Below are 25,199 nucleotides of genomic sequence, written 5' to 3'. Positions count from 1 at the left end.
GACATGCACGATTAATCGATAAGTTCATTTCATTTCAGCGTTGGTAGTAACAATGACTGCTTAGGCCTACAATTTTAGTCTTTAAGCGTGTTAAGTTGTGGGAGTCGTTGATTGTATCGCCTCCACCACCTCGTCGCTTCCAGGGAAATTTGGAAAGGCACTGCTAAATGAAACAAAGAATGATTTATAACTTTATGTTGTATAATTAAATTATTTAATTTCTAAATAATCGAATTTTTACATTACACTTAAAAACTTTTCAAACAGTTTTATTCAATTTTTTCTAAATATATTTAATTCAGATGAAAATACTTGGCTTTTAAATATTTTTTATCAATACAAATAAATAGTCAAAAAGAGGTTTAAAATTGTATTACCAAATCAGTTAATACAGGGTTTTAAAAGTACACAGTTTAAAAATATATTCTTGCGTTTGGTAAGAATAAAGTATAAACATTTGAAATTATTAAACTATAAATGTTATGTATAAAATTTGTTGTATTAATAATTAAAATAGCATATAAAATCAATTAATATCTCTCAAATGAATATCTTGGATATTATAAATATTCCAAAATATTAAATAAAAAGTATTATTTGTAAAGTTTTAACAAAACTATTCTTGTAGTATCACTAGATAAAGAAATACGACGTTTTCCAATATATAATTTTTTTATTTTGTGCAAGGCCTTTCTGAATCAAAGATTCCATCATCAGGCACTTCACAAATTTGTGAACAAATTTATAGGAAAGAAAATTCAAGTAATTGCATAGTTAATTTTAATATCGTTAAAATATATACTAGTGTATTTTGACTGTCCATAATATAAAATGAAAATCCTGAATATTACTTTTGGTTTTTTAGGGCATGTGATAAGTAAATGTGAGAAAGCAATATAAACATTCTTTACATAAATTAAAAAATATATTCTTTGTTAAAAAATAAATATAAATCAACCTAACCTACATAAATACTGCATAAAGTAGGAGATTATACTGTAACATTACCATGTATCAGGTGGGAGAAGTCTCAGACCGCTGTTTGATCGAAGCCGCCTGGGCTCTTCACCACCTGCGTCACCAACCTTAACTATACACCTGCATATGCTCCTACTACTTTTTAATGGAAAACCTCAGCAGTGAATGAAATTTTTACTCCTTATGCTGATACATCATGGAGAATTTATTGCTCAAAATCATCTAATCTTACTACTACTCAGGGTAATGTGCTATAATTAGATTAAACTTCACTACAGCACAAGTTAAGCAACACAAGCGCAATTTGAATATACCTGTGACACTCAAAAATAGTATAATACTTAAAATTTAACATATTTTAAAACATGTACTTAAAGGTTCCAAACGTAAGTCATGGAGTGTTATACTAGCATTCAGTGACAGCATATTGTTTTCATTTTGTTACTGCATTTTGGATATAAAAATGAACAACTTATATTAATTATTAGAATCAAATTTAGGTAAAACTTTAAAAAATATTCTCTAGTATCACGAGTACTGTATTGGAACTTACATAATAATATTATGAAAACTTGCATTTTGTAACGAAAGACTAGGTTAAAATAGCGTACCATCTTTGTAGAGAACAGTTCTTTTGATTATTAATTAAGTACAGGTTCTACGATGATAATTAAAAAATACACGTAATAATTAATATAATTTATCAAAAATTGATAAGTAATTTTTTGAGAAACATTATATTTTATTAATTCAACTGTTATTATTATTAATAGCATGTTTAATAGATAGATGATGTAGGCTATGCTGAACAAAGGAAATAATTTCTGTAACACAAGATTTTTTGATTAACTTGTAGATTGAAGCTTTATAAATATCCAACTATATGTTAGGTAATTTATTTAAACGAGTGATCTGTATTTACGTCAACTAATTTTATTCAATTATCGTTAATATGTTCTAACATTATTTAAAGATCAAAAACTTTTTAATTGTATTTAAGAGGAGTTTTTGTTACCACAATAATCCTAAATCCCACTTTAACAAGTTATAACAATATCTAAATGTTAAATTGAAGCATTCCTTTATTACTTATTTCAATAGAGTTAACCAATGTTTAAAACACAATATAATTTAAAAATATACGAATTATTCCAGTGCAAATGACTTGAAAACCAGTTTATTCAATTAATGTGATTATTCAAATTCATTTAACATGGTTACGTTAAACAGTTCACAATATGCAGTTTTTTATGTTTTTACATCATTTATGTAAAGAGCATTTATTTTCCAGAATAGTATAATTGAGTGATTATCCCTTAATCATTATTGTTCATTCCGATAGTTGTTTTTGGGAATGAAGGTATAATATTAAACTGATTAAGGTTTATGGTGGATGTAATTTAAAAACATGTTCTTTTTTAAGTAGTAATTTAGCTTAAAAAAATTTCCATTTGATCAAAGCTTAATAATTTTCATTCAAACATTCTATAAGGGGACTAAACGAAAATTAGACTAGCATTAAATGATCAAAGAATGAAAGGTTCTTCTTCTTCTTCCACATAAACATTATTACATTTTAGAATTTAACATTTTTAATATTTTTATTACAGCCATTACATTAAAAAAATTGGCATTCAGATAAAATGTATATCGTGAAACACTACAGATCAATTAGATTTACAAATACTATGCGAATATGCTAAACGAAAAAGCCTGAGATTTTATAAGCTCTGTGTTGTGACGTAGTGGATTACTACAAGATATTTATGAGAATTAACGTAATATTAACGCAGGAAGTAGAATGTACATATGTTTTACAATTAATGCGTGATAATAATAATGTAAAATATTTTGTAGGAGATACACGAAATAAAAATCTACAAATACGCAAAATATAAACTGAGCTCAATAACACTGTTTTATGATAAATATTTTCAAATTTCAGAAAAGTTCATAGTGAATGTCTGTATGATATTACTTTTCGTGGAGGCAAATGTGAACAACGTTGACAGACTAATGTGTAGCACACTGTGGCATGTATCGGAGATATCCCACTGGGTTGCTAAAGATGCAAACAATTTGCGATTGAGAACATATTTTTGAGTATAATATTTTAGGAATATTTTATTTTATACATACTTCCAGAATTTTTTATCTCTATACGACGAGTCACTGGCATCTCAAAAAGAAATTTCAGACTACTATGTGAACAATACTATATAAAAACTGATGACGATTAATATATTAAATATTTACAAAATTTACCTAAGTGATAAGGAGGTACTATTTAGTTTATTTATATTTTTTACTTTTTGATATACTCTGCAGGTATTATAATTTTTTAGAATTATATTATAAGATATAAAAAAAACTCTGCTTTAAATTGCTATAACTACTAAAGACTGTATGAGCGCTGTGACCAAAACTTTATTTAAAAAACTCAACAAATATTTTTCAAATCGAAAACTAATTTTAGTACCCTAACAAACAGTTTTGATTTAACAGCGTTTGCTCTCTGTAGTGTGGTAACTGTACACAGAGCTCTGGCTTAGATCCTAAAAAGGGACTAGCTATTGAATATATTGTAACCATACTCATAACAATATATTGTGTTAAAAACCTCAAAGGAAGATTTTTAATGACTTGTTGTCAGGTTGTGGATTATTCACGGGGAAGAAGATTTTCAAATCATAAGAAAACTAGGGTAGGTAAATCTGCTTTGACTTTTGTAGCGACATTTATATTTTCACAAATTAAAGGAGAAATACTACCGTACAACTCAAACTGGTTGGCTTAGACCCCAACGTTGCCTAGAAAAGAACTTTACTGAAGTTTGGAATTTGAGCTCACTTTATGCAGCAATCTACCCAGTAGTTTATACAAGGTATTTGGAACCAGCACAACCATTTAAAATATTTACTAATCATTTGCGAGGAAGCGGCGTCTTTTGTGTGTATTTTTAAACGGGCGACTCTATTTATTACAGTGACTTACCTGTTTCTAGACGACTTTCTTTCAAGTTATTGTTCATTAAGTCACACTTCCAGAGGTGAACCAAATTTCTGTAGTGTCAAAATCATTAATAAAAACAGCAAACAATTATGTTAAGTTAGTTCATTTTTTGGCCTTACATTACTAATGATTTTAGTTATCATTAGATAACCAGAATCTGACGCGTCGTGACTATTTATAAAGTTTTCATGTTAGAAAGAAAAGCAATGTCTTGCGTGCCGCGTTTACGGGATTTCTTTGGCATTCAATTCTATCAAAATTAAAACAAAAAATGTATGAAACTTAAGTCATTTTTATACTGACTTTGATATTTTCATATTTACAATTGGTGAACGTCAAATTGGGAGGCAAAACTATGCGTCCTACATCAGGGAAGGGATGGACGTTTACTTCAAGTGCCAAGTAGAGGCGAACCACGCATACACAATCTTATTTGGACACAAAATGTGTGTTTTTTTAATGTAATAATATAATAATTTGTGTGTTGAGTAATGAGTTAGATTATAAAACTTATGCGATCCATTTCTCCGAGTTTTGGAGGAAAAACTTATATTTTTATTAATTTTCAGTCACATTTCATTTTTTTACTTCTTATTAGACTATAAATGTATTATTATACATTTTAAAAATTCCATTAAATATAGTAGTCTTTTATATTTTGGACTTAAGAATGCATAAACTGACTTTAACCCTGAGCCATGTGTGGAGCTAGCTTTGACACAACACTGACCTATTTGGATTACAAACATATGTATCAACTAAGTAATCAGTGTTATATTAAGAATTAATACATTACATTTAAAGATATAAATTAAAAAGGAGATATGTTTTAACAAAGTTTTATTTTTAAAACTGTAGACATTGAAAAGAGTAAAGTCTTCACTATTTTTTACTATGATTAGGATAGGAAACACAGTTAAACAAACTATATCGGGTCACAGTGTGAGCAAGCTACTCTGCATTGGTTGATGGATATTGTGAATTTTAGAACGGCACTGATGAAACAAAGAGTTCCTGAAAGATCATTGAATATTTAACACTAAGTATAAATATGAATAAGTAGCATTTGAACTATATCAAACAATAAAAATGTACCTTTTTTTACTAAGGAATTGAATAGTACAAAAATAAATTTAATAAAAATATGGATGATGAGATTTTTTGTAATGGATTGCTCCGAGTGATGAAATAGACTAAAGGTTTTGTTCATTCATGCATGATATTTGCGCTGCGTTAATAAAGGGTTTTGCATACAATGACCACTTTTTACTTTGTCAAAAGATTTGTGAAATATTGTTTGATAATTACTTATTAAAAACAGTTAAAATTAGAAACAATAGTTACTGATGGAGACTGTATTTTCCAGCAAAACAATTTTATAATTGTAATTCTAATAATGAATGGAACTTCATGAATATTTTACCTCACAACCCACATTCGATGACGTGATTGGAAAGAACTCAACAAGCAAGTAATATAATACACAGTATTGGCTTATACGTATTGTTTGAGAGTGAAGCAAGATAAACAGGGCTGAATCGAACGTAATCAATGACGAAATCTCCAAAGCATATTCTTGTTTTTAATTAGGAGTATTTTTAGTTTCATAATATAGAACCATCAAATATATAAAGAACTTTTATATGTAACTTCTGAGATTGCAAGCTTTAGAATAAGCATAATTAGGATAAACCGTTTACTTTTACTTCCTAAAAGACCATCTAATCTACACCAAAGTGTGCATCATCTTCTGTTGGCTTCTTTAGCTAAGAAAAATCTCCAAAAACTTAAATCCGTATATATGTACGTTCCCAAAAACTATAATTATCCACATCTCAAACAAATTGACCGAACATATTCTCCTGCGTTATGGTGTCCCACAGGGTTCAATCCCGAGTCCAAATCTTTTTCTGATATATTCTGCACGAAAGAATTGTGCAATATGTGTGCAACACGAAGAGGATAATTTTTACTTAACTCTGTTCCTCATCAACTATCGCAACTTTCGTGATACCTGTTATCGATAAATAATTTTGAAAGTTCTTATTGTTTCGGTTTTTAACTTTAGGTTTCACAATCTTTAGAATAAATAAGTTTCATATCACATTAAAAGAACCATAATAGACTAACTAAAAGCTAAGTACAAAAATATACAATAATCGTGTTAGGCATGAATCCAACCATTTCACTATTGTGGGTGTCAAATTAATCTCCATAAAAATCTGAAACCCTTAACAATTAAATATAACATATATTTACCAGAAACCAAACAAAACCATTCCATTGTCATTAAACTAGTTGCAGCACTAAAATTGTCGCTTTTTGGTAATGCCAAACAATTTATAATTATACTATTTGGGTCACAGTAAAACAAGGCTTAAAGTAAATTTGCGGTTGCACTGCAAATTAATCCCTCAGGCTGCTTTGTTTATAGACCGTGAGTCTGTTGATGAGGAGTATAATGATTTGATTCAAACTAATTATAGACTAGTGCCATTATTTCCCTATGAAACCAAATTATTTAGCCGTAACTGCAGATACTATTGTTTATTTTAGTGTTGCCTTTGATGAATGCTAATTGTTGAGATGGTAAATTTATAATATTACATAAAGAAATACAATATATTTTTCATACAAAACAGGTATACATAAGGGAAGTGATACTGATCACTCATTCCCATGTATTTCTCAAAACTAATTCAATATTTCTCATTTCCTCTTTTTTATTATTATTACCTTTCCTAATGCCATTGCAGTTGGAAGAGCAACATTAAAAAGAATCCAGAAAATACATAATTCATAAATTTGTTAAATTTCTTCTCACATGTGTAGCCACAATATCTAGACGGGAGTCTCTTGTACCGGAAGAGAAGCAGTATTCTTTTTATTTGAGAAAGATAATATAAATTATGAATGGAACAAGACTATGTGTAATAATCTATAGAGTGTATCGTAATGAGACGACTTTTGCACATCATTTTATACTGTTTAAAATCATTGTATCTGTAATTAAATGAACCGGTATAGTAATAATAAAACTGTGCTTAAGGAAAAACATAATCACTCGTGTATTTAATGTGCTTTAAAACCTGTCTTCATCAATAAAGAAAGTTTCTTGGTGCGAGACTGAGAATCACCGTGATAAAGTTATCAACATTTCCCTTTACAAATCCATTTGTCTATTGCGCATTACCACTGTTCAAAGTTACAAAGCTGAGTTGAAAAAATGTAAAATATTATTTGAATTACTTTTTCTTGTAATTTGTTTAAACTTTAATCAGAAGTATATTCATGTATAAGGAGTTTTAACCTGAAAACCAAATACAGTTTACATAATGTATTGTAACACTGACAGAATATTACTTGTATTATCATGTCTTTTAAGTAACGTTATTTGTCAAGTAACCAAAATATAGAAGCAGGTCAATTCAGTTGTGTAACCATGAATTTAAGACGATCTAAAGGTAACAATCGTAAAAAGCGTAATATTAAATTTTGTAATTCAATATTCAACGAAAAACCTAGGTATTGCGAGTAAATCACAAAAAGTATATAAAATTTTACTTTTTGAACTAAATATAGTGAAACGATTCTAGTGGAACCTTCAAAACAAAGTTATGTTAAAATAACAATATTTATGTCATTAATTTTGTTACTAGAAATATGGGAGACTCTAATTCTACAAGTATACTTACGCTTTATAGCTTTTCTTCTGAAGTGTATTCTTTGATATTTAAACGGTATATTAGGAATGAGTTGTGTAATTTGCTTCTATATATAAAAATTATTGAATAAATAAAACAGTGTATTTATTAAAAGTCGTAGTAGTAATAATATTTCAGGCTTTACAAAATCTATTCCATACAGTGGTCAGCGAGTCTTTGTAATTGAGTACTGTCAAAATTGACAACTATATGAAGCCTTCCTTTATCAAATGTTATCAAGGTGTGTACTAGGCTAACAGTCCTCATTACTACTGATACTTTAAATGTGAATAATAATTGCCTTAGATTTAAAGCATTTATCTTGAATCCAAGTTAGACATATTGTTCAAAGTAAAGCACCTAATAGTGATTGTAAGGGTTTATCACCAAAAGGGGGGTTATAAAATATTTCAGTTGATGAAGATTCCTGTAATTTTTAATTTCTATTTAACAAGAACACACTCATAAGTTACAGAACAAATATACTAAAACTAACAAAGACTTTAATAATATTTAATAGCAGTGTAGTATGAAAAAAGTTGATTAGCAAATATCCGGAATAAAAACCAGTAAATGTTATATATGCATATTGTTACTTAAATTCAGTTTACGGTAAGTGACTTTGAAAGTTTAACATGACAAATCCTTATGTTAGCTTTAATTTTTACTCGATTCAACTTGACTATCAATGTGAAGTTTTAGCACTGATGTGGTTGTGATAATTATGCTAAAGGTTTTATATGCCCAACAACCAGTGTTTTTATAATCAAGGAACATTTTGAGAGTTTCAATTAACTCAGACCCAAGAGAGCACTAAACGCTTATTTGAAATTGATGTAAGTCACGCTATTTCTACCTTTCCTGCACAAAACTTTCTCCGCAATTGTACATCAGTGCAGTACGGGTTCTAGAGGAATTAATTAAGTGTAGACATGGAATTTTTTAATGTACATTACATTTTTTATTCTAGTTGTACTTTTAAATGTTCAATTAAGCAATCATGTAAAAATTGGATGTTCGGGATAACGATTTTAACCACGCGTTTTATCTGTTTGGATTTTTAAGATTGTTGTTAGAACGTAAGTTTAGTATTATTCCAGGTATAAAATTTAAATATCTTGTGTATGTTTCGAAAAATATTATAGTTCGGTAAAAACGAATAAACGTATATAATGAAATGTCATTTTTAAAGCGAATCAAACATTTATATTATATTTTAAATAATGAGTTTACTGATTTTGAGTTCTACTGACCAAAACCGTTAACCACCATTGTAATTAGGTTCATCATTTTGCCAAAACTAGTTTTTTTTATTGTGTAATATTTCCCTTAGAACAAAATATGCTGTTAATTATGGTCAGCCCTATACATATGTTTTACTGTGTCTGGAAATAAGACAAGAAGATATTTTAAATTTAAATCAAATGCTACTGTCATCAGTGGGGCAGCAAAAAACACTACTCATGTAATTACTGCATAAATAAATTTTCTTATTCAATATGCACATTGATACTTTTATTTTAAAATTGGATTGATATTTTTATGCAAATTTTATTCTTATGACTATGGTTGTCTAGCGTGTTCTGATGCGGGAAATACCAGAGGTAATCATGTTGGAGAAGTTTTACCTCAAACGCCAACTTGTCAAAAGTTTTAAGGTGATTTAATCTTCTTCCTCGCTATTTTCAATTCCAAATTATTGAATAATTATCTCTAGAAAATATAGAATTTTTATAAAACGTAATTAAAAATTTATAAATGGAACTAAAAAATAGAAGGAGAAATTCATCATATTTAAATATGATATTGCATTATACATGTTGTAGTGATTATTTTCAAAATAATAATATTCAACCTCAAGAATGCAATTATTGTTCGCTGATGGACAAAATCAAGTTATCAAGGTAGTTAATTGTCTGCAAGTAGGTCACAGGCCTGATCAACCTGTGTTAGTTCTTATCAGCTGGGTTAGTAAACATTGTGCAGCCCCAGTTGGCCAAACTACAATTCAACTACTCTTGCCTTGATTATTCCTGCTCTTGGATGACTCTGCATCACTGCCGTCTACAGTAGTAGTTTCAGAAGATTTGAACAGAAAGCTTCTCGTGCCTGTGCTCCCTCCTTGCTCTTATAGGATTTTATTAAGCTAAAGGATATTTTGGGAGCTGATTCCGGCTTGTGAGACCCACGACCCACTGGCCTACCTACTGGCCTTTAGCGCAGCTGCCTGGTTGCCTGCCTTACCCACTATCTACCTAGGCCAACTCATAGACTATTGGCGGGGCTCATCGTACCGATAAGTGGAAATACTTTTATTCTGAAGGACTATTCATTATTTTCACTTTGCCGGCCAATGCCAAATAATCTGAAATAGTATGGGGAACTTATGATTGTTAGTCTCAGTTTACACCTTGAAGGGACAATGGTGGGGCTTTCAAATCTTACCTCCCACCTGTGGATGTAAATTAATAATATTTTTGGGACTTTTTGTGAGCCTGACCCCTTACAACTGTGAGAACCTGTGGGCCTATTGTAGCAGTGAATGGACTTCAATATTGGAACTGTCTACAATTGTTACTGGGATATCCCTTATACTACATATTATTAACTGTTTTTTGTGTATTTATTTATGTGTGTAGTGTGTAAGATTTGTATATTGTGTTAGTTATAATAATCTATATAGTTAACTTGTTTATTTAAGTATGTGGTGGCCACCCAAGGTATTTGTACAAATATTAAGCTATTGTATTTAGTATTGAGTTTTATCTCATATTATAACTTGATTTATCTCATGTTAAACATATTTTCTTGGATTAATAATGGTGACACTGGTATAAATTGGAATCAAATCTGTGGTTCACCATTATGGTTGCAGGCATTTAATAGGGCCTATTTCATGCTTTTGGATTACAGTACTTGTGAATTCACTTAATCAGAGGACCTTGGAATAAATGATAGTAGACAATCTTTGACTTGATTAATTAAAAACCTGTATGTCTATGTAGACCGACCTTGCCTTTTTTCAGTTTAAATTAAATTTGGAGAATTAGTTTGGGAACTTGTATACTTAGTTTGTAACTATTACAGTCAAAGTCAACTTAAAGAATTCTTTAACAATTAAGGATTTTTGTCTTTTTAGTATTAGTATTTCTTAGTGTGTGTTTAAACCAAGAAAACCAATTTAAGGACTCTCTGGCAGACTGGACCTCAGCTGATTTTGGCTACCATTACTTATTCCTTAGGCCTTTCCCTTGTTCAAGCCTGGATTTAAACTATGACAAAACAAGGTGGCTCCCTGTAATATGTTGTTTATAAGAATACTTAAGGTCCATTGGACGTAAAGCAACTCATGATTTTTGAGCAATCTACCCCCCCCCCCCTTGGCTGAGTGAAACTGGGATTGTTACTATATAGGCTCCTATAATGAAGACTTACCTAAAGTTTACTAAACAAATTCTATTCCTACATAATGCACTATTATATTTAAGTTCACTACCACATTTTAGGCATTAGGCATTCTTTATGTAACATAGGTTTTGACATCTGAAGCAGAGGGTATATTTAAATCATCTAAAATAGTATTGTACTTTTTGTTAAATATAACTATAGAAATGTTTAAAATCTAATTTTCTTTTAAATCACCACTTTTTAATAATAAACTTTAAAGAACCTATATTATTCATAGACCAAATTTATATGAACAGAGTTGATTAAAATTCAGAAATTAAATTTTCTCATTTTCTCAATGTATGTTCTTCAAAGAAATTATTGATGAAATATTTCAAAACATTTAATGCTACAATAAGTAATTAATTATATATTGACAATATTTATATTATGATCAATATATTCAATAAACTTTGTGTTCATTTTAATAAAACGAACTTCAAAACCGAAACAGTTAATTGATCATTTAAGAATCTCTATATGGTCACGTATATCGATACCCGTGTTTATTGTCCATTGGTGCAACTAAAAGATTAGCAAATTAATTCTATAACTCAATTGATATATAAATAAAAATTCTGTATAACCGTGTTGAAAGATTTTATATTTTTATCACATTATAAAATCTATAAAAAAATATACAAACAATAACAACAACAACAACAACAATTAACAACAATTAACAATAGTAAATGGAAAAATAAAAAAAATCTACAATATTATTAACTAAATATTATGAAACCTTTCACCAACAGATAATATTGTTTAATTATTTAACTGAAAATGATACTGAATGGAATTTAAATTTTTATTATAGTGAAAATAATATCATAAAAAGGATTAAAGTTGTATTATAAAGATTATCGCTCTTTAATAGATTTCATATTCTATTACAACTTTTTTCGTGGTTATTTTTGTGAAAATTTTTATTATTTTGTGGTAACAATATTATAAATGTAATAAGGGATCACATTAAAATTGTTTATTTTGTAATTTACAAATATAGCGTAGCTCAAAAGGGACTTGAAGGAAGCAATTTAATGGAGTAATACAAGTCACTTTTACAATCCGAAAATCGTATCTATCTCTCTGGCTACGAACAATAAAAAGGACTACTTTATTTATTCATTATATGATAGGTAAGATGTGAAAACCTTTCTTAAATATATTTAAAAAGTATTTAATATTAGTATTCCTTTGTTCGGTTTTAATGAGATAGAATAAAACAAGACAAATTTCATATTTGATTGATCATTATTTATAAATTTGTTCTGAAATCTTAAATATTAAATCTTGAAAATATTAAATATAAAAATCTTAAGAATGAATGTTTCCAGAATGGACACCGTGTAAAACGGAGAGGTTTTTAACAATAAACTATTATATTTAATAATAATCCCTTCCTCCATTCCCTATCTTTAGATTTTAAAATCACCATTTCCTGTACAAAACCTTTTACAGTAAACATGATTGTTAGTGACAAGATTCGTTAAGAACTATAAATTATGTTATTTTTATAATCGTTTAAAGTAAACGATTTTTTATTCAATATGTTTTTATTAAAATACACAAACGTTGTTAAAAAAATAATTATTCTACAAAATAAAACCATAACGGCTATAGGTATTTTTCTATAGCTCTATGTTATTTATCACTGTACATATTTTGAGTGCTCTATAAACCAAAAATTAGTGCTCATAAATTTAATTTTCTCAGTTTATACTAAACATATTTGGGCTTTTGAATATACTTCGTATTTATTTAGTACTGAAATATTTATGGTAGTTTTTCAATGATGCAAACTGAAGTAATCACATATAAAATGCATCATAAAGTATACTTGTTTAGTGTACAGTTTGGATTAGCTTTAGCGATGAGCTGGAAAAATTTAACTTCTGACTGACGGTTCGCACTCTAAATATAAGACTGTGCAAAAGCTCTTTAAATATAAGGAACCCTGAGTTCGAGCCGTAGGAGGCAGTTTGTTATAAATAATAAGGTGAGAAAGCAACTCCCGAGAATTGTAATCACTTCTGTTTCCGGTCTTCCTTTTTTAAATTCTATTCTTTCGAAAGGCACGCTACTGTGGCATGCAAATCCTTAGGTTTAATGTTGTGTTGAATTAGTTTTCGTAATATTAGTTTATTTACTGTTTTAGAAGTGGCACTTTATCGGCAAGAAAATGTTTAGCTATCTACTAGTGCACCTAAGCTGAGATGGGTTTCTTGAATGATTAAAGATGATTCTAATTGAAACTTTTATTATTTAGTACTAGTACTGCGTCATTTGATTTCTATCTACTTTTACACGCCTTTGTGTGTAATATCAAAAAATAATTAAATACATAATTTAAAATTAAAATAATAAAGTGTTGTGCAAGTTTTCGTAATCAAGAAAATAATAAATTAATAAATTGTTCAGTTTGAGTTACAAAATGTTATTAATATGTTGTTGCACCGGATATCTTGTATTTGTGAGGTAAGTGTTTTATTGAAACAAGGAATAGGACATTTTGTATTATATATTAAATTTTTTATATTCTCAAGAGCCCAGTTATAGATGCTTCACTGTAACAGCTGTCGAATATCATATAAACATGTATGTGTTTAGTTAATAGAACGTCTGGCTTATTGTCGTCATTTTATACTGTCAAACATACATACACTATATTTATATAACTTATAGAGTAATATTCAATTATAATTTAAACTGTTTGTAAGCTAAGCTAAGTATAATAATAATAATATTAATATGATATAGTATGTGCCTGAACCTTTTACCATATAATGGCAAGAACGTTAATTTACTGCCAACATGTACAAAGTAATGTTTACACTTTAGGTGGGATTCAATGACTTCGTCACATTAAAGAATTTTCAGCTCGTACTCCTTTTAGTATTTCATCAGTATTATTTTTTTTAATTATGGATATGAAAGTTTTTATATTTTATATCGAAACTTTAATCAGTTTGAGTAAAGATAGCTGATAAAATTTTATTACACGATAAGAGTAGGCTATTATAGTAACGTTTCATGCTTTTCTAAATTCAAACTCCACATTTTAGGAGTCAAGTCTGCGACAGCATCAGATTTCAGATGCTTCACATAAGAGGAGCGAAATGGAGCTCAACTTAAGATTCGCACTGAATGAATCCTTCCCACCAGAGGACATGCGTTATATGTAATAAAATCGAGTTACGTATAGTTTGTAACAACGTTTACAACGTAATGTGATGGATTCATTATATAATTTAAACGGATCTATTATATATCTAATCGGTAACGCTTATCTCTTCTATGAGAGAGACTGACTCACTTCTTATCCACAGTTTTAATCACTAAAAACATTGCACTTTGGGCCTGAATCAATTGCTTTGTGAATCAATTTGCAACTGTCACAGGGTCACTGGTTTTATGTTTTATCCACTTGTAGTCACAACACGAATGGTTTGTTTAGTTATATTAGTGCCCAGCACTTCCAATTGGTTTCCTTCGGATACTTTAAATATGTCATCACATGTTGACAAAGGAAAATAATAAGGAGTATCCATAATAATCTAAATGGATTGAAATCGTTGCTGATGCTATGTATGGTAAATGTCAAGTAATACTACTGTCTTAACTATTGTTGTAAACTACGATGTTTAATATTTCACTTATGATAATACAAGATTTGTGTTCAATTATTTTATAATAAGTAACATTTCGAGATAACTAGTAGCTTGTGTATTAGACTGTTATTTAAAAAATCACAAAAACTTTCCTCTACATTTATCAAAGTTATTATTTCTGGTTGAGTATCACAAAATTAAACAGCTATATATATATAAAAATCTCCCAAAAATGATTCTTCACAGACTTATGCATTCAAAATATTCAAAGCAATGACATATATTTTGAGACAAACATAGAATAGTAACAACAAGTGTCAAAGTTTCCGGTGACATTATTTGTTGCACTACTTAGATTTAAAAATAATTTAAGAATACAATTTTTGTATAGTTCCAACAGAAATATTTTTTCAAAAGCGCTATAAGCCAAGAGCAAGGACGCAAGATAAAACACTAGTGTTAAACATTATAAATTCATAACTAATACTATGCAGCAAGTATTTGTGTTAAACCCTAGAAATATATTAGTATTATTATTTACAGTGGTTACATATGCTAACAAATTCAATAGCAATTTTTACGTCATACTAGAAATATTGTATCTCGTAACGTAACTTTTTAGTGATAATGGATAGATTAGAATTGTTAAAGATGATTTGTATGACCACATACAAAATCTAAACATATATTAAAGTTCATTATATACTTCATGCTGCAAGAGTAAACATTTTCAGTGACTATTAATAGTATTCCATTTGATCAATACACACATTCTATCCTTTTTCCAATTAGATGTATACAACAGTGATAATAAATAAAATCTTATAAGTATGGTTTATATATTTCTTTAATTATATTTTATGTAATAGCTGTTATCCGTGGTTTCACTAGCAATTTTAAATATCGAAATTTTATAATATATACTTAGTAACATGTAATACTAATATATCACTTATGTTGTAATATTAAGGAGTCCTTTTAAAATCTGTACGTAAGTAGACATATATCATGTACATATTAATTATTCGTTTACTTCAATCCTAGTCTTGTCCTGCCATAAAATGATTTACCTGTGGCATACTAGTTTCCCTTGTTGTCACGACGAAGACAAATATGAGCATCAGAAAGCCTGAGAAGCCCACTTCGGTTAAAAGGTGTTCACTTCCGACCGGACGGCATCGCAGTTGAGTTTGCATTATTGTCCCAATCAAAAAACTATTTGCGTATAAAGGTCTCAGAAACCTATTTCAGTCCAAAAGCGAATATTTCCAGCTCTTTTAATCTGCTCTCAATTATTGTAATGTATTTCCAAAGTATGGTTGGGTTTGCCTTGTTGTCCCGATGAAGAAAATATAAATACATACTTAAGAATTTAAACGCCTAAGGAAGAATTACTATTATGTTCATGTAGTTTTTTAAATAATCCATAAAGTTAAGAGCTGTGAATTCTTCATGTTTTTAGACTATAGTCTGGGTGATATTGGATCGTTGAGGCATTTTAGTGTTCATTTAAGTTTTTCCGTAAACCGCAAGTAAAATGCTATACCACCACGGCAAGAAAGCCTACAAGTTTGTAATAAATTACGTGAAAACATTCACTGCCTTGGTCATCAAGTTTATTTTTATAACATAAATTCACACAGTATTTAAATTATTTAAATTTATCAATGGTTATCACCATAGTACTACTAGAATTTACACTATCCAAAAAACTGTTATTAAACTGTTATTACTGCGAAAAAATCTTTTTCTAGTATGCTACAAATATTTAATAATAATTAGAAAGTTTTCCGGACGGCAAAACACTACTAAACAAAATTGAATGAGGAAAGCCATTTATAGAAAAAATTTCCACAGTACATTCCACTTCTTTGTCGTCATAAAGCACTAATTGTGTATAATAAACGTTTTGCGTTTCTGGTATTTAATATTATAGTGAGGATCCTGTGAAAATAAAGTTTCAATGGTTAGGCTAATTACGCTAATGTGGATTGAAAATAGCTTACGTGGATTACATCGAACACTATCCTTTATTACACTAGTGAAAGAACCAGGTAGGATGATTGGAGTTTTTACACATGCCATCGTTATATGTTGTAAGAAAGTAATGATGTCAAATATTATCCTAAATTATATCCTATCAAATAATCAAATGAAGAACAATGTATGTGACGAATGTAAAGTGTCGCGTAAAGACTTCACGGAGGATGTAAACAAATTAAAAGTCTCTAGATTATTAGGCTACATGTTTGAAATAGCGCATGTTAAATTTTCATATAATAGACATAGATAAAATATAATCGTAGCACGTGGTGTGGCGTTTAATGCCGTGTTATACTTTATGTCAAGTATAGAACGTCGTGTATTGAAGTAAACCAGATTGTTTTTACCACACGTGGACCGCTTAGTTAAGTTCAGCTTTAATGTCACTATTTGCTTGGAATTCGACATCCTGGTGGTTCATAGATTACTATGGAAAGGAAATTCTATTTGTATCCTATCCAGTACTTCTTCTATAGCCTCAATAACTCGTGAAATCTAAGTTTTATTAGTCATGATCATCAGGACGAGGATATATATTTTGCACCCCTTTTGGAACTATTATTTTTAAGAATGTACTTTACTATAAATCTAAATACTATTTAAACTTGAAACTTCAGGTACATATTAGTTTTTCTATCAAGGTGTGTGTTGCATGGACCAAAAAGAAAATTGACTTTGCGGTATCTAAATTGACCGTGTATGTTTTGCCTATGGTGACAAATTATTAAAACAAATATACCATGTTATGTGTTAAAGCGAATTATGCTTCATGATTTATATTATTTAGTTAGCTGTATAGTTAACAATTACAAATTTATGTGCCTAATACTCCATTTCTTTTCGAGTGAGCTATTTACTTCATGTTATTGCCGTTTTATAGCAATAATTACAGTGATATTAATTAATTTATAAAAAATAAATGTATATCAGTATCTGAAACGACCAAAAACTGACAGCATATGCAAAAGTTTAGCAATTCTTCAAAAGGCATAAGAATCAAAAGGAGGAAGAGGCAACCTCAGTAAGTATCAATAGCCAGGAATTTACTTGCTCCAGAGGCCATATTTGTGTAAAGAAGCGATAAACATAGAGGATAATGATATTGTAAGAACTACTTCTTTGTATCTAGTCTGAGAGTGTTGACACAATGGCCAAACCGAAGTACTCTCGGGATACTTTAACAATGGTGTTCCCACCTTCACGTATAAAAAGTAATGGAATCATAACGTAACACAGTTTCATCCATTGCCCTTAATAGGGTTGCCTAGATTACAATACTGGTTATTCATGAACAAAATATTTAAGACTAGAGAAAGACATTATTATAATTTAAAATTGTATTTATTAAAACTCTGTTTGGTAATACAATTAATAGAAAGAACAATACATTTTCTTACCTTTTGAATTATAGTTTGGTTAAAATGACACCTTCTCATAACTATTATTTCTAAATTATTTATTAATAGCACTGGGCATTAGTGTTTAGGTATCTATTACAGATAATTTGTGGTCCACCTGTATAAATAACTGTATTTTAAGCAAAACAGTCATTGGTTACATTACTTCTTGTTTCGATGGTTGTTTTAGAAGCATAACTTCTTTTCTTTGGTACCAATTACGTGTTTCCACATGTAATTTGTAAATAAAGGATAGCCAGTATAAAAATAGAACTTTTAAAAATGTATGTTTAAATTGTGATATAAGCGTAACGTAGGAAATAATAACAATTTAAATCTATAAAACTTGACTAAAGTTTTTAAGTATATACAATCCGAATGTGCTTATATTTCATAAAGTGACCATTTCCATAATTTTCCAGGGTTTGCAGTTGCATAATGTTTTTCATAGTTGAACTTTTAGGCGTGATACTAAAGTGACACACTATGATTTCTATGTGTTTGAATCATTGTAAGGGTTCTTTATGCAACGTTAATACCTTTAGGTAGAATACATTTTTAATGATTTGTAATACAGCATTGTGTTTCGCAATGTTCAAAATCACGTACGCAATTGATAACTCTTTATAAACAAATGTAAGCGAGTCTCGTTGATCAGTTCACATATAAACTAAATCAATTATATTGTACTCAGAGCTTAATACAAGATATGAGTACACCACGCCACGTGCTCATGTCTATAGCTATATTTGTTTCAATTGTTACATTGCGTTACGATTATAATCAGTTTGTTTCTGAATTTATTTAACCAAATATTTTGTTGTTGTCGTCTCCATTACCAATAAATAAAATGTGGACGTTTTCTTTAACGATCAGCAATGTCCCATGGAGTAACATATACAATTATTGAACTTGGTGTTGCTTATGGAGAAAGAAAACTTCTTACAAAATGTTGTCTATAAGTCACATCCTACTAGAGATATCATGTAGGCAGACGGACAAAAATGAATATTTTTAGGTCCTCAATAAATTCGTTAGCACTCAAGTATAATCTTAATTGTATGTAGTAAAGAACACAAATTTGCTAACGGTCAAGTAATCTTGACTGAATTTATTGATGAATACTAACAACTTCTTCTTAGTGTTAAAAGCAGTAGAACCTGCTGTGCTATGGCAATTAAGAATTTTTAAGGAAAAAAAACATAAAGGAATAAATAAAACACAAAGCGTTGTATTTCGAGGTATTTATTAACGCATAGTATAAAAATATAGATATAAAAATTATTCTACAATAACAAATAGATAGTGGGTTTGAATAATTAAACAACAGTTTTAGCAGAAAACTGGGTCTCCAACAAACAACATTCGTACTATGTACAACTGAGCTTATCTTACATTAAATAGGAAGATGAGGTTGTTGAGAACAGTCGACATGTATTAAACGATTATTAAACTCTGACATGCACGATTAATCGATAAGTTCATTTCATTTCAGCGTTGGTAGTAACAATGACTGCTTAGGCCTACAACTTTAGTCTTTAAGCGTGTTAAGTTGTCGGGAGTCGTTGATTGTATCACCTCCACGACCTCGTCGCTTCCAGGGAAATGCGGAAAGGCACTGCTAAAGGAATCAAAGCAAAATTTATAAAATAATATTATATTATAAAATTATAACTTCTAATATATATTAGTTATATAAAAAATATTCTGATGTTTCACGTTATATGTCAAAATAATGCTTCATTCTTTGTTAAGAATTATTTTTAATAAGTTTCAAAATATATTTTATTCTGACCAAACAACTTTGTGTTTTAAACATATTATGCGAATAAAAACTAAAAAAGCGTAAAATTGTATTACCAACACAGTTACTACAGTGTTTTAAGTGGAAACAGTTTGAACAAAAAATATTATATTAAAAAATTATAAAATTATTATTGTAGTGCATAAAAACTATTAGTAATAATTACAATAGCATATAATTTATTTATTATAAAATAATATATTATCCTGAATGTTTTAAAATGCTTGTCTTTATGATTAAACATATAATAAATTATTAAATTAATATGCTATAAATAAAAAAATAATAAAACGGACTTAAAATTATAAATATGCAAGGAAGTAAAATAACAAAGTTTCATATGGAAAACAAACAATGAAATAAGAACCATTTATAGGTAAGAAAATTTAGTGTAATTGTATATTTAAATTTATTATTCGATAAAACGTATTAAAGTTTATTTATATATTTCATGATAAAAAATCATGAATATTACTTATTTTGTTATAGGGCATGTGATATTGTGAGAATGCAATATAAATTTTCATTACATACTCTACAAAAATATTTCTCTTTATAATAGAAATAAATAAATTCTTCAGAAACATTACATAAAGTTGGAGATTACACTGGAACATTACCATGTATCAGGTGGAAGAAGTCTCAAACCGCTGTTTGATCGAAGCCGCCTGGGCTCTTCACCACCTGCGTCACCAACCTTAATTATACACCTGCATATGCTCCCACCACTTTTTAATGGAAAACCTCAAAACTGAATGAAATTTTTTCTCTTTATTTTTACTTTTTATATTTAAACTATTTTACAAGACTCTTCATAGAGAATGTATTTACTCTAACTATTACTCAGACTAAATACACTTTAATTTAGATTAAATGTCACCAAATTACATATTACTGAAAGGATATTACTGTAAAAATCTTTGTTTTACAGTAAATAATGCATAAACTTAATCCACGTTAGTAAAGGAAAATAAGTGCAATTCAGATATACCAATGACACTTTTTTTACTTTGAAATAGACTAGTATTTAAGATTAGACATATTTCTTTAAATGGAAGTAAAATTACCAAACGTACATTATGGTAATTTATACTAACACCAGGTGACAGCATATTGTTTTAATTTAGTTGCTGCATTTCGGATTTAAAAATGAAAACCTTTAAACTATTTAATAGAATCAAATTTAGTTAGGACATTTTAAAGTTATTGTGTAGTTTCATGAGTACTGTCTTTGAATTGGCATTATAAACAGTATATTTTTTTGTAAATTGAACTAATACATTTTACCAGCTTCTTCTTATTGAAAACTCAATACTTAATATATGATCAAACACTCCAATAAATGACAAATTTTTATTTTTGTGACACCTTTCGTGCTCAGTGAACACATCGTCAGACCCACATAACTGAAATAAAAGTAAAGTAATAATACAAGTCTAAATTGTGTTTAATCATAATATATTAAGCAAATTAAACAAATTTTAATAAATTACAAACAAAAACCCTTGTACACGTGACGTAATTGAACTTTGATATATAATGTGTATCTCATTTAAATGAAATTTTATCAATGGATAATGGATAAACTATTACTAGGTAGATTTTATAGGCTATGCTGAGCAAGGAAATAATTTGTTTAACTCCAGAGTTTCTCGACTTAAGTACTTCTATATTGAAGTTTATCCAATAGATATCCAGTTATATGCCGAGTGATTGATGTAAAACGAGTCATATAATTCACGTTATATAATTTTATTGAAATGTAATTATCAACTTCTAACATTATTTAAAAGTAAAAAATGCACTACTCAATGAATGATTACACTGATAGAATTTATATAAAATTAAATTTTATCTTTTTCCTATGATCATACAAAGGTCAGATCAGTTTTATATATATATATATATATATATATATATATATATATATATATATATATATATATATATATATAACATTTATGTATATAAATGCATATATATTTTTATATACACACATACCTGCTAAACGGCACTCTCCTTTGGTCTGTTTGAGTGCTGGAGAGTCTGGGTCTCCACGTGACGAAGGGCATTTAGGTCTTGACCCTTGGACCATAGAGTGCCTTCCCACAATCCTGGAGCCTTCATTCCTTTGTGCTGCAGTACAGAAAAACACAGTGGCCATGAACATGAAAAAAACATAACTTATTTTGTGTGTACAGATCTTTTATTACATATATATTTGCTATTTAATAATTTCCCTCATTGGTGATGCTCATCTAAAGTGCTGCCGTAATAAGTAAAAATCTATTGCCTTTATACTTCATTCTTATGAATACTTTATTGAGATTAACCTCAGTTTGAGTCGTTAAAAATGTTTATTACATGGTGTATTTTATTTTGAAAGCCGAATTCCGGAAAATGATTTCTACAGTATTTCTTACTATTATCAACTCAATTTATTGCAAAATGCCTTTCATTTGAATCTCATTAGATACTCACTCTGGGAGCGTGATAAGGATTGAGAGGTGTTACACAAATCGAGGTCTCCCAACTCGGTGCTGGGTTTTCACCTCGCAATTCTATATCTTGAGTTACTGAGCTATCGACATCTGAAACACATAAAAAAGGCTATATTCCAATCCATAAACCATATGTGTGAAGGTTAAATACCTAAAATTTACCAATCGTAAATGTGTAAAAGGATTTGGTAGTTTTATTTTACAAAGTATTTAAGGAATAAAAATGGTTTGGTGCTAAACATTTTTAAACTCGACCTCGGATCTGATCGCTTTAAAATAGAAGGTTTCTTTACTTATCTGCTTGCTCTCCTATTCTGTTCGTTAAGAATCGTTCAAAGGCCCATCGCCTACAGGGATACGAACTGATAGAATATTTAAGAAAGATGTTTCTTTCATAAGAGTAGAAATTATCGTGAAATAAAACAAACATATGCTTATATTATATAGATAACTAAATAATAAGTTTTAATTGTGTTTAAGAGAATGTTTTTGTACGCCTATAATCCTTTATCCAGCTTAAAAAATATATAATTTTAGCTAAATGTAAATTTGATTCATTATTTTCAAACTTTATTCAAATAGGTTTTTGATACATTTTTCAAACACAATATAACGTAAAAATATACGAAATGTTTCAATGCAAATGAATTTAAAATTCAATTTAATTCACTTAATGCGATTATACAGCTTCATTTAACATGGTTACATAATAAAACATAATATCCAGTTGTTTTATGTTTTATAATATTTATAATATTTGAAGCAATTATTGCATATATCCTTTGTTTAAATAATTTTCAATGTTTACTATTTCTAAACTTAGATCTAAGATCACTACTCTGTTTTAACATACAGCTGATTAAGAACTAATTAAATACAAGTAGTAATAATTTTATTCTGTACCTTTCTGAGGAATCACGTCGGGATTCCTGTCGTCGTCGACGTTGGAGGAGGGTGTGGCCACTGCGAGGATCTGAGTCACCTTCTTATCCTGCTCTGGTCGAGGTGGAGGTCGCCGCACCCTCATTAGCCCCAGCACCACTGCCGACACGAACAACACGCCCAGGGCTGATCCTAGAGCCAACAGCACCAGCTCTTCCACGTTCACTAGGCTCTCCTCATCTGGAAAGGTGGAAACAATTCATGTTAGCAAGAGTAGGTAAATTACACAATAACATGTGCATAATGATCAACTCTTCTAATAATGATTCTACATTTCATTATCAAATTGATCTAGAAGACGTGTGATTGTAACCTAAATGTGATTGGCAGCAGACATTGGTGAATGGAAACTCCTTTTATTTTATTTTCCATTGAATTATAGATTGTGATTTTTTTGTTTGGTAAACAAAATAATTGTTTGGTAAAATCATAAAGGTTTTCATTATTATCATATCTATACATAGGGCATATAGACATGAAACAAATCATACAAACTCAATTGAAAGAGGTATGATAATCTTCAATTAATATGATTAATAGTTTAATTGTTTAACCCAATATTTGGCAATACAATATATATTACAATATTTTTATGCAACTGCACTGAAGCTATATAATTCTTTTGCAGCTTTAAATATTTAATTTTTTTATTTTTGTTAAGTTGTGGCGACCGTGTTATTAAAATTGTAATAAAATCCTCTTACTCGTAGGATAATTAGGGTAGTGAGATTTCTAACGCCTTATCCTTTAGAAAGTACAGCATGACTTAAAAGCTAATAAACAATGGTAATATATAAATTAAAAATATGCGTCGATGTGTGATATCTGATCGAAAGCATAGCATCACATGAAGAATGGTAGTTAGTTTATTTCAGTGAACTTGTAAATATTCTTCATTTGAAAGTGGTCAAAATTTTTATTCATGCCTCTTTTGCTTAATAACTATATACAATGAACATTCCTTGATTCACAACAAGTTGTAGGTGGACGATGTTTTATCCTTGTTTATTTATTACATTTTCGTTACTTTATTTATTAAAATCTGATATGTTCCTGCGATTGTTTAACTTGTTTCAATAGAGCTCTTTAATACTAAAACAATTTCACCCCTTTTTCCACTTATAATGACTACTGACCATCACTTGTATGCTTATAGAAACTTTGTAATAACTTATCGCTATAAAGATAACGAATTTGGAATTGGCCAGCCTCAGAACTTCAGCTTTTTTACAGAGTATATCTTTGCAATTTCAAGTATAATATTTGGTAGCTCTCTCAGACATATTTGATGATATGATATGATGTAAGAGCCTGTAAAATGTTATTCTGTATCGTAATATGCACTTTCTCGAGGGTTATGTTTTCCTTCTTCGCCGCTTCCCAGTACCCGTGGCCTGAGACAGTCTATAACTACTACAATAATAATGATAATAACGGAAACCGTTATGATTATTGTTTCAAAAAAGATTACAATTTTATGGTATTTTTAGTTTGTGAACTGTTTGACACTAATGGTTCTAGCCATCAATGCAGGCTATTGTAGCAACTATACGTGATAATAATATGGCTTATAACGTGGCGAAGAACGTTATAAGCCATACTGTCATCATTCGAGACAGTAACGTTCACATAACATAATACATTTCTAAATCATTTACCATAAAAATAAATAAAACTCTGAAAAAACTGTTTTATTGTGTGTATAAGGTATAAAGCAATAGTTTAAAAATTGTGGAAACTTAACGTATTGAAAGTTTAAT

At 29.1% G+C, this 25,199-nt stretch overlaps 1 protein-coding gene across 1 annotated transcript in view; it reads right to left on the bottom strand.

Moving 5' to 3' along the window:
* Positions 1–19,435: 19,435 nt before the first annotated feature.
* Positions 19,436–25,199, bottom strand: part of LOC124353033 (nephrin-like) — a 36,279-nt gene continuing 30,515 nt past the window's right edge. Inside the window, exons 10-14 of the mRNA XM_046802827.1 lie at positions 23,401–23,619; positions 22,478–22,587; positions 21,998–22,132; positions 20,617–20,680; positions 19,436–19,813 (exon numbers count right to left, since the gene is read on the bottom strand). Of these exons, the coding sequence (XP_046658783.1) occupies positions 22,001–22,132; positions 22,478–22,587; positions 23,401–23,619 (461 nt within the window). The 3' untranslated portion in view covers positions 19,436–19,813; positions 20,617–20,680; positions 21,998–22,000. The remainder of the gene's footprint in view (positions 19,814–20,616; positions 20,681–21,997; positions 22,133–22,477; positions 22,588–23,400; positions 23,620–25,199) is intronic.

The sequence above is a fragment of the Homalodisca vitripennis genome, chromosome 1 (assembly GCF_021130785.1).
Source record: "Homalodisca vitripennis isolate AUS2020 chromosome 1, UT_GWSS_2.1, whole genome shotgun sequence".
Taxonomy (NCBI): Eukaryota; Metazoa; Arthropoda; class Insecta; order Hemiptera; family Cicadellidae; genus Homalodisca; species Homalodisca vitripennis.
The sequence above is the reverse complement of the archived record's forward strand: the minus strand, read 5'-3'. Positions and strand labels throughout refer to the sequence as shown.